Source organism: Gossypium hirsutum, chromosome D11 (genome assembly GCF_007990345.1).
Source record: "Gossypium hirsutum isolate 1008001.06 chromosome D11, Gossypium_hirsutum_v2.1, whole genome shotgun sequence".
NCBI lineage: Eukaryota > Viridiplantae > Streptophyta > Magnoliopsida > Malvales > Malvaceae > Gossypium > Gossypium hirsutum.
This window is the reverse complement of record NC_053447.1, coordinates 72,299,024-72,310,034: the sequence shown is the minus strand read 5'-3', so window position 1 is coordinate 72,310,034 and position 11,011 is coordinate 72,299,024. Positions and strand designations below refer to the sequence as shown.

At 33.2% G+C, this 11,011-nt stretch overlaps 2 protein-coding genes across 2 annotated transcripts; one reads left to right on the top strand and one right to left on the bottom strand.

Moving 5' to 3' along the window:
- Positions 1 to 978: 978 nt before the first annotated feature.
- Positions 979 to 5,768, top strand: LOC121223568 (carotene epsilon-monooxygenase, chloroplastic). Its single transcript, XM_041105298.1, has 9 exons — positions 979 to 1,649; positions 3,004 to 3,300; positions 3,385 to 3,582; positions 3,681 to 3,782; positions 4,147 to 4,287; positions 4,405 to 4,512; positions 4,923 to 5,005; positions 5,112 to 5,274; positions 5,363 to 5,768. The coding sequence occupies exons 1-9, from the start codon at positions 1,155 to 1,157 to the stop codon at positions 5,420 to 5,422; spliced, it is 1,647 nt and encodes a 548-aa protein (XP_040961232.1). The 5' UTR covers positions 979 to 1,154; the 3' UTR covers positions 5,423 to 5,768.
- Positions 5,769 to 6,191: 423 nt separating this feature from the next.
- Positions 6,192 to 9,331, bottom strand: LOC121223567 (vacuolar protein-sorting-associated protein 37 homolog 1). Its single transcript, XM_041105297.1, has 7 exons — positions 9,202 to 9,331; positions 7,914 to 8,138; positions 7,721 to 7,808; positions 6,987 to 7,026; positions 6,856 to 6,902; positions 6,636 to 6,756; positions 6,192 to 6,483 (listed from the first exon to the last, which is right to left on the bottom strand). The coding sequence occupies exons 1-7, from the start codon at positions 9,213 to 9,215 to the stop codon at positions 6,320 to 6,322; spliced, it is 699 nt and encodes a 232-aa protein (XP_040961231.1). The 5' UTR covers positions 9,216 to 9,331; the 3' UTR covers positions 6,192 to 6,319.
- Between the last annotated feature and the right edge of the window lie 1,680 nt (positions 9,332 to 11,011).

Below are 11,011 nucleotides of genomic sequence, written 5' to 3'. Positions count from 1 at the left end.
TTTCTTCCTCAACTTCATGACTTTCCTTCTCTTTTCTTTTAATTTTCTTCATTTCCGTCTACTACTTTCTTGCTTTTAAGTTGATGAACATACTCTCTAGAGCCTCTACTTCATTTCTCCTCTTTGGTGCCTATGAAAATTTCCAAGAAATTTAGTAGAAATAGTGAGATTACATGACAAGGGACCAAATTGTAACAAAATAAAAATCTCCTCTTCTTATATATATAGTAACGTGAGAAGCATGGAAACATGAGAGAAATTTCTAGATTTTTCCATGAAAATATCTCATTAATTTAATTAATTAAAATATTAAAATATTAAAATATCTTATAATAAAATAATATTAAAATAATTTATAAACTATTATGATGATAATTATATTGATTGAGAAATGATCATTTTTGCCCTTGTCATATCTCAATATTCACTTTCATGTCATTTTTTATTTTTAATTTTAATTCTTCTTATTTTTATACTTATTTAATTTGATCCTCATTTACCAATTTATTTTACTCTTTAGTCCTTCCTCCCTTGGGGTATTTTTACTTTTGGTCTTTCAACTTTTTCGCATTTATATTTTGACCTCATAATTTTTTTAAATATTTACACTAAAACCACAACACTTTTCATATTTTTACAACTTAGTCCTTACCTTAAATTAATATGTCATGTCATATTTCTTGGTTCAACTTCCTTTACGATCCTATGACCTTCTCTTTCATCGATCTTATACCTTATTTCACTAAGAATCTATCACATACTATTTACGACTAAGGGGTTTTTGGGACGTTACAACTTTCGAATAATTAAATGACTTAAATGAAAATTTTTGAATAATTTAATAATAATTTTATAACTTTTTGAAATCGAGTAACCAAAACGTAAACATACTAATAATTTAGTGACCTTGGTTGCAATTCTCCCTTACGAATAGAATTTCGAGTTTCCTTTTTAAAATTCTTAGCTGTTATATCGGATATGTTTTTTTTTTTAACCACAAACCAGACATCTTCAATATAGAACCAAAAAAAAAAGAAGACACCTTCATTTCTGTTAGTTAGCAGCCATGGCGAAGAACACTGAAACCAGACACAACTGAACTTCGACAACAAGTCATCCTAAGAAAAAAAACACATTTTTAAAAAAACCCCATCATGCAATCTTATCTTGCTCCTAGCTCTTTCACTTTCCTTTCATTTCCTTCACAAAAACCCATTAATAAAACTATCCCGTTTCAATCTTTCACAATCAAATCCTCCATTGATAAGACTCCCACCACTAAACCCAAACCAACAACCCCATCAAAAACAACATCTTGGGTTAGTCCCAATTGGCTCACTTCATTGACTAAGTCCTTAACATTGGGCTCCAACGACGATTCGGGTATACCCATAGCTAGTGCTCAATTAGAGGATGTCTCTGAGCTTCTTGGTGGTGCTTTGTTCTTGCCTTTGTTTAAGTGGATGAATGAGTATGGGCCTATATATCGGTTAGCTGCTGGTCCTAGGAACTTTGTGGTGGTTAGTAACCCGGCCATTGCTAAGCATGTGTTGAGAAACTATGGTAAATATGCTAAAGGACTTGTCTCTGAGGTCTCTGAGTTTCTTTTCGGGTCGGGTTTCGCCATTGCTGAAGGTTCTCTTTGGACGGTAATCATTGGTTTCCTTTTATTGTATTGCATAGAATTGGCTACTTGATAAGTATAGTACTCGGGTTTGGGTGGAAGTGTCGGATATTGATATGTGCCCACCAGGTGTATGTTAAAATTTTTCTATGTTTGGACTTTGTGTATTATTGATAATGGATAAGAGCATTTACATGGTTCTTTTGCTTGATATATATATATATATATAGTGCTCAATAACAATGTTACTCGGGTTTGTGTGTAAGTGTTGATATTTGCTTGTGCCCATTTTCTCAAGCTTTTCTATTTATATTTGGAGAGAACATTTACATGGTTTTTTTTAGCTTGATTTATAATATCTAGTGCTTGATATCTCTATGTTCCTTGGACTTGGATTATTAAGTGTTAGGATACCCGTGTTTGAATATGCTTCGGAGTTCGGACAATGGTACTTCATGAAAAATAAAGAGTCGGAGCAAGCTATGATATTAATTATAGGCTGAGTAGTGATTTTATAAGGAAAAGGAGAGAAATCCCTTCTAGGTTGATTGCTTGGCCTAGTTGTTATGAATCTAGTGCCTGATATCTCTATGTTTCTTGGACTCGGGTTATAACTGTTAAGATACTCATGTTTGAATATGCTTCGGACAATAGTACTTTGTGAAGAAAATAAAGAGTTGGAGCTAGCTATGACATCAATTATAGGATTTCTAGGTTGATTGCTTGGCCTAGTTGTTTCGAATCTAGTGTTTGATATCTATATTGCTTGTATTTGGGTCTAAGTGTTAGATACTCGTGTTCGAATATGTATAGGACAAATGTATTTCATGAAAACCAAAGAGTCAGAGTTATCTATGATGTTAACTATAGGGTGAGTTGTGATTACTAAGGAAAAGGAGTGAAATCCTTTCTAGGTGGATTGCTTGGCCTAGTTGCCATGAATCTTGTGCTTGATATCTGTATTGCTCGGATTTGGGTCTAAGTTTTAGATACCTGTGTTTGAATTTGTATAGGACAAATGTATTTCATGAAAATCAAAGAGTCTTAGCAATCTTTGATATTAACAATAGGTTGAGTAGTGATTACTAAGGAAAAGGAGTGAAATCCCTTCTAGGTTGATTGCTTTGCCTAGTTGCTATGAATCTAGTGCTTGATATCTATGTTGCTCAGACTTGGGTCTAAGCGTTAGATACCCGTGTTCAAATATGTTTCAGACAAATGTATTTCATTAAAAATGAAGACTCGATGACCTGGTTAACATTTACGAACAATCGATCTATGACTCTGAATGTTAGAAACTGGCTGTGGTATTGTACTTTAGTTGAATCTTATGTCTTCCGTTTCAAGTTTCGAGCATGAAAAAATCGATTTTTGGATAGGTGAGGCGGAGGGCTGTAGTTCCATCTCTTCACAAGAAGTATTTGTCTGTTATGGTTGATCGGGTATTTTGCAAATGTGCCGAGAGATTAGTAGAGAAGCTGCAACCTTTTGCATTTGATGGCACTGCCGTGAACATGGAAGAAAAGTTTTCTCAACTGACTCTTGATGTTATCGGTCTCTCGGTATTTAATTATAACTTCGATTCGTTGACAACCGATAGCCCTGTCATTGATGCAGTTTATACTGCTTTGAAAGAAGCAGAATTACGATCCACGGACATTTTACCCTATTGGAAGGCAAGTTCTTCCTCATGTTCCCTTATTTGGCTTTTCTTGCTTTGATCTTTCGATGATGAATCAGTCGTTAATTTTCATTTGTAGATTAGTGCTTTGTGCAAGATAGTTCCGAGACAAATAAAGGCTGAAAAAGCAGTTACAGTCATTCGGAAAGCCGTTGAAGAACTTATTGTAAAGTGCAAAGAGATTGTTGAAAAAGAAGGTGAAAGGATCAACGAGGAGGAATATGTAAATGATGCTGATCCAAGTATCCTTCGATTCTTGCTTGCAAGCAGGGAAGAGGTGCGCAACTGGTCTTCACTTCTTCTTGTATGATTTCTTTGTTTGAAGTGTGAACACTTTGCTTCTTGTTCTTATTATGATGGCTCAATCTGTTACAGGTTTCAAGCTTGCAGTTACGAGATGACCTTTTATCAATGTTAGTTGCAGGTCACGAGACTACTGGTTCGGTATTGACATGGACATTGTATCTTCTAAGCAAGGTATTTTCTTTTCTATCTGCATTATATGTTGTTCAATATGCTACCAAATTGTCGGGTTGCATGTCAAAACTCTGCCGGTTGCAGTGTGAAAGTAATTCTGGTTTTTCCCGGGTTTAGGTCACACTGGTCAATCTAGGCACTGTCTCATGCATTACATTACTAAGGATTTGTTTTCATTTCGGGTCATTCAGTCTAACATTGACGGAAAATTACTTTTAACACAAGGCACTCAAGGTCCATCAATCTTCTTTTCTTCCCAATTTTTATTTTTTCGATTTTAACATTCTGGATTTGCTAGATAAACAAAGTTTAGAAAAACGAAAATGTGAGTAACTTCGCTCTATTCCTCCATTTTCTAATGCAGGATCCCTCGGCATTGGTAAAAGCACAACAAGAAGTCGACAGAGTCTTAGAGGGACGGAACCCTACCTATGAAGACATAAAGGATCTCAAGTTCCTAACTCGATGCATAACTGAGTCATTGCGTCTATATCCACATCCTCCTGTAAGTTGCGACCTTTCTAGTTTCTAGTAGACAACGAAGACAAACCTAGTAACTTCTCGCATATTTTCTCGATTAATTGACCTGTGTTTTATACTTTCTGGCTTCCTGTACTCGTAGGTCTTGATAAGGAGAGCTCAAGTTGACGATGTTCTTCCCGGAGACTATAAAGTTAAGGCTGGTCAAGACATAATGATTTCAGTATATAATATACATCATTCTTCACAGGTGCTTGCTTATTTTCATCATACTCGTAATTTTTTTTTTCTTTGAATTTTTTCCTGGTTATTACTCCTATGTTGTTCCGTTTCTTCATTTTTCTTAAAATGCCTGTGTTTGATACCTGTATCCGATGTATATAACCTAAAAGACCCCGCCAAATATATGGGAATACTTTAGAAAATTTTTTGAATATATCCAAATCCTCTGTGAAATACCTCATTTTCCGTTGTTCGCATCTTACGTATCAAATTGTACATGCACTATCTCTATGCTGAATTTGCAGACTGCATAACCGATCAACGTTTTGTTTCCTTCAAGTAGAATATTCTAAGTTTGAAAATAGGGAGTTTTACGATTCCTACCATCCGTTTTCTTGGACAGCAATAACCGATTTTCCGTCTTTTTCTTCTTTCCAGGTCTGGGAAAGAGCTGAAGAGTTTGTGCCCGAAAGGTTCGACTTGGAAAGCTCAGTCCCTAACGAATCAAACACAGATTACAGGTACGAAAAACAACCGTGTTTTACTAGTTTTCTCCCCGTCCACGATATCCTTCCCGCATTTGCATTGCATACTCTTCATCATATTATTACGGTAGAACATCTTCAGGTTCATTCCGTTCAGCGGGGGGCCTCGTAAATGTGTTGGTGATCAATTTGCTTTACTAGAGGCCATTGTTGCACTTGCAATTTTCCTTCAACGCTTGAATTTTGAGCTGGTTCCGGATCAAAACATTAGTATGACCACCGGAGCTACGATACATACAACAAACGTAATTTCTCTTCGTAACATTACCTCTTTTCGTTAACCATAAGATCTCTCATCAGGCACAGGTTGTTGACAATGTGCTTTTATTGCAGGGTTTGTACATGAAGCTCAGCCAACGCATGCCCGATATTAGTTCGTCAACTTCCAAGTAAATCGCAAATTATTTACTGTATCAAATCGTATCATGTTTATAGTCATAACTCATAATGCACCGTGTTTGAACGACGAACTATAACGAGTTTTTGCCATTCACGGTCTCGTGAATTACATAGGCAATAGGCGGAAGAGTAGGCCATGTTCTTGTTTTCTTTTCCCAATTGATACACTTCGATGTATTACTAATTCAAATTTGTGTCACGGGTCTATACTTTAGCATTTTGGCTGTTAAGGGCACGGACTGTGACATTTGCAGCTGGATATAGAGCAGGTTAAATTTTACTATTGGCCACTGTACTTAGCAAAAGTTGTAAATTTAATCTTCATACTTTCATTTGATCACTTTTAGTATTTTTACTTTTTAAATTTGAAAATTTTAATCCTAACCCAATAATAGTCATTAAATTTTGTTAAGTAAAGTTCTATTTTCAAAATCTGATGCACGAAAAATAAATCCAATTAATGGATTACCAACTATCATTTACGTTAAAATTAAAATTTTGAAATTCGAAAAAATTAAGGACTTAAATGAACTAATTAGAAAAAATGAATTAAATTTATATTGTACGCATAGTACATAACCAGTAATTGAATTTAACCAAATGAATTTAATTGCTGCTAATATTTGGATCAAGACTAAAATTTCAAAATTTGAAAAATACAAGGACTAAAATTGATATAATAAAAATATAGAAATTAAATTCACAACTTTCTTTAATTGCAGAGACTGAAATTGCAGAATTAACCTATTGAACACAATCAAACTACAAAACTTGTATTTATTGGAAAAAGTTGAAAGGTTCAAAACATATGATTTCATAAGCCAAGCAAGAACAAGCAACAATCTGTCGATATCAAGTTTATACAGATACAATCAAATATCGATCTCCGTTTCATCCGATAGGAGATGTTTTAGCAGCGAGATGAATGAGAGCTCGCTGGTGGTAACTAATCCGAAGCTTCTTGTACTTTTGTACAAAGGTACCCAGATCTATTTCCCTGTCAAGAAGTTGCCTGTTCACAATTTCTGATTCTTCTTCCGTCACATTCATTGCATCTACAAAGAAGAACCGTCTTTTATTTCTTATGTATCGAAGCCTTACCGAGCTTCTTATAGCAAATATACTATGTAACCATACCCATGTCAAACATATACCCCAATCAAACACTCATATCTGAGTCCAAGTAGGTGATATTATTAATACGTACCTTGAAGCCTATGCATAAATGATGCAGGGGAGTAGAACTTCAAAGTTTCTTCTTTCTGTCTATCGAGCTCGTTTAGTTTTTCCTGAGCGGCAGCCAATTCGGTTGTGCGGATAATCCTGCACTGATCACACGAAAGAGAGAGAGAAAAAGGGTTTTAGTATCGATATTACATGCATTAAATCGGTGACGTAAAACCGAAAATATGTTCAGAGAACCTCACCTGGTTTCTTAGCTCCATTATTTGTGGTTCTTTATCCAAATTGTTCCCTGTTTATCAAAAACATGTAAATGGGAATTTCTATGTATGAAAATTTATGGCATTATCATAATATTCATGGAATAAGAACTCACTAGCAAGCTGCAAAGTCTCGTTTCGGAGTTCATCTCGTATCTGGTAAAACATTAAATCTCTAATGAGTAAGAAACTGATGAAACACAGAGTAACAACAAACACGGTTGTATCGTCGCATGCATGTGTAGTTCAAATAAAGGGTATCGACAAATAGCTAAAATGCAACTGGGTTATGATGCCGACAAGGAATAGCAACGATCTGTGCGGTTTATGTTGAAATAGAACACCAAGGTGAACTGGATAACAGAATTTGGTATACTAACCACTATAGGTTTACTCCTAATTAAGTTTGAACATAAGACAATCTCTGAGACCAATACAACCATGAGATCATCTTTGCCTCGGTATTTCAAGTTGAGTTACTGAATAATCCCTTATAAAAGGGAGCGTAGTCCACTAAATTCTGAAACATTAGAACTTTATGAAACCTTATTTCCTTACCGTAATATACCTGCAGGCTACCGACAACTACTTATCTTCATAACCAGCATTTCGACATTCAAAATGGCAACAGCAGCACAAAAAAACTAGCAATATGAATCGACAATCTGTAATAGAAACAGACTATCAATCTTGCCAAAAAACCACTGGTTAACTGATACCCTTGTTTATGTTATGGTCTAAAAGGCGAACCAAAATTTGAGACTAGAAAAGTGGACTAAAACCAAGAACATGACGCATGGTGCAAAAGGACAAAACAACATGCAAATACAAAAGTGATTTTGTTACTTACTTTGTTTTGAATTTTAACTTGATCAACTGATAGTAAGAACTGATTGTACGCATCCTTATCAGACAAAAGCTTCCGTAATTCATCAACACTGAGAAAAATACGAAAGTGATTAGGATTTCGACAAACATTATTTAAGAGTAACCAAGATTACTCTGCCAATACTGAGACAGAATGCACAAACCAAACCCCTTACCTTTTGTCTTTTAAAAGAGCAATGACTCCAGCAGCTTCAGCAGGTGAAACCGGTGACGGAGAATGAGACCATTCTGCAGGCCTTTGCGAGTTGAAGCTGTTAGAAGCACTGCTACTCGGTGTTGCGGGTCGGGAAGAATTAGTGGAGCCAACAACAGAAGGCGGATACCACGAACAGGAAGAACCCTCTTGTGGATGTGGCTGAGCTTGTTGCTCGTGTGAATTCCTGCAACATGATCGAGCTTTCAGTGAAAGCAGTATACATATATATAAGCACACACAAGCAAATACATCACAAAACGATCATAATTGTGTGAGTTCTGACCGTATCATACAACTACAACCTTGACAGTCAACACAACTTCGTATAACCACATGACTTTTCAGAAAATTCTCGAGATTTTGACGGTGTTGCCCCCCATTGAAAAACCAACATAAGGTAATAGCACAAAAAAGAATACTTTGAAACATGTCCACATTTGTGAATTGTACATTAAAATGTCAAGCAATTAAGAGAAGCTCATCCTTATATCAAACTCCATGAAGACAAATATGTTATAAGGCTCTGTTTACGAACTATTTTCCATGAAACAAACATATTTTAAAAGTACCATGAAGACCCTGTACCAGAAGTCAGATTGCAATTTGCCCCATCTACAAAAGATGGGCAAATTAGTCCACCATTAAAGAGTAAATTGATAATTTCTATTAAAAATTTCATTCATTTGTATTGTTAAAAACTGATGAGTGAATAGAATAATATGACTGAATAGAATAACCCAACAATGACATGTGTATTGACCTACATGAACCAATTTTTACCAGTAGAAATGAATGAAATTTTTAAGAGCATCTAGTTAGTTCTTTAATTTAATGTAAATGACTAATTTAACTATTCTTTTTTAGTAGAAGAACAAAATGTAATCTGACTCCTAGTGATTGATCTCTATGCTTCTAATTTACCTTTTTCGTAAAAAAAGCACCAATGCAACAAAAATTCCCCAAATTATTCCAACTAAAAACATTTTTTATACTACAAATGGCAATAACCCAATTGTTCAAATTTTAATCCCTGATCATGGAAGAGACCAACAAACAAAAGGTAAATGATGATTCTAAATATACAATTTATATTAAAAATGAAAGGAAATAAGATTAACTAACACGATAAACCCTAAAAATAAAACAAACTCAGATTTAATTTCACGGAAATTATAATTGAAGTCAAAATCACAGCCAATTGAAAATTAAATAAGAAAATAGATTAAAGAATTAAATAAGAACAGCACCAGAACTTGAACATAGCTCGAGCAGGGAGGCTCCTTGATCGTCGGATAATCAAAAAATGAACCCAATCGATAGAGTAAAAAAATAAGAAAACAAATGCTTTTGATTGAGTTGAATCTTCCACGAAGAAGAAAAGATGCACTGTCTTGTTTTTATATAGTTTTAAGATTATTTTTTGGAGTGGGCCGGGGACGGGCGGGTGTTAAAATGTAAAAGGGCCAAAACTCTTCGGCCTGTTTTCCAAATTTTGAAGCCCGTCTAGGGCCACCCCTCTATTAAAAAAATAGAAAACTAATCCTTATATATTTTGAAATATGCAAATTAATCCTTCTTTCAAATAATAACGTGGAAAATACTGAAAATTAGTTTTTATGGGTAAATTATAAAAATGGCCACCCAATATGCCTTTCGTTCTATTTTGGTCACTTAACTATTATTATTTTTATTTAGTCACTAAACTTTCCGAAATTAAATATTTTAATCCCTTTGAGTTGATGTGGGCTTTTTTTATTGGTATAGTAACAAAATTACCCTCTAATATTTGCACATTCCATTAACTTGATCCTAAATATAAAAATTTTAACAAATTCAGCCTTCAATATTTATAAAATTTATTATTTTAGTTCTAATTCTAAAACGTTAATAAATTTGGCCCTCAAATTTTAAAAAATCCACCAATTTATTACCAACTCTAAATTTTTTTAAATATTTTAAAAAAGATAATCCTTTTTAGTCCTTTATTAACTCCAAATTTTTTTAAATTTGATTTTTTTATGGAATTTATAACTTTTATGATTAATTTAGTAACATTTTTAGTTCAATTTGACAAACTAATATAAAGTAGGATCCAAATATTAATTTGGTAAAATAAAATTAAATAATTGCAATATCTAAATATAAATAGTATCTAAATATTAGTTAAGTAAGAAAAATAAACTTAAATAATTACAAGATCTAATACAAATTAAGCAATTAACTTATTTTACTTTTCTTTAAACTTTGGTGATTAAGATTATTCCAATTTTAAAAATATTTTATTCAAAATGGACTAAACTTACTTCTTCTTTTTTGTGAAAAAATAAACAGAAAATCACATCAAATTAAAAAGATCAAAAGCACCACTCGCTTTATCTTGTTGAAAGATGTCCGAGATTTCATAAGAAACGGAATCGAAGGTTTGAAGGCTTGATTTTCACGTAAGACCCCAACTTGACCAAGCAATCTGCAATTTATTATTTTCTCTAGATATGTTTTATTTAAATACTTGACCCATCAACATTTATTTAAAATCTGAATTTGATTACTCTTCACATTTAATTTGAATTTTACCATTAGAATTCGACTTAATTAAATTATTCATTGAATATTTCAATAATTTTTTTTATTAATAATAGCGGACTGAATTTATTGAGGAGTAGAGTACAAAACAAATTTAAAAGTTATTGTACACATAATCTATACTAAGCATATAATATTACTCTAACGTAAATATTAAAATAATGTTAAGATAACTATATAAAAATTTCTAATAAATAAAAAATATATAATTATTAAATATTAAATTAAAATAATATAAAAATTACTTTTAAAATAATATGGGTGGACAAAAAATAAGATGGATAGTCTTTTACAAATATGAGCAAATTTAAATAAAATTTTAGACTCATATTTCGAATTAGACTAGATTTAAGCAAATATAAAATATTTTAATATTATGCTTAAATTTCGCTCGGACTCAACCCAACCCGACCCGACCGACCATGAATTCAACTATGTTAACTTTGGTAATTTCATTTTACTTTGGAAAGTAAA

Coding starts and splice junctions, on each gene's coding strand:
- LOC121223568 (XM_041105298.1), top strand. CDS start 1,155: ATGCAATCTTATCTTGCTCCTAGCTCTTTCACTTTCCTTTCATTTCCT. Junction 1,650..3,003: donor CTGAAGGTTCTCTTTGGACG/GTAATCATTGGT, acceptor ATTTTTGGATAG/GTGAGGCGGAGGGCTGTAGT. Junction 3,301..3,384: donor ACATTTTACCCTATTGGAAG/GCAAGTTCTTCC, acceptor TTTCATTTGTAG/ATTAGTGCTTTGTGCAAGAT.
- LOC121223567 (XM_041105297.1), bottom strand. Junction 7,809..7,913: donor GCTCTTTTAAAAGACAAAAG/GTAAGGGGTTTG, acceptor TATTTTTCTCAG/TGTTGATGAATTACGGAAGC. Junction 6,903..6,986: donor CGAGACTTTGCAGCTTGCTA/GTGAGTTCTTAT, acceptor TTTGATAAACAG/GGAACAATTTGGATAAAGAA.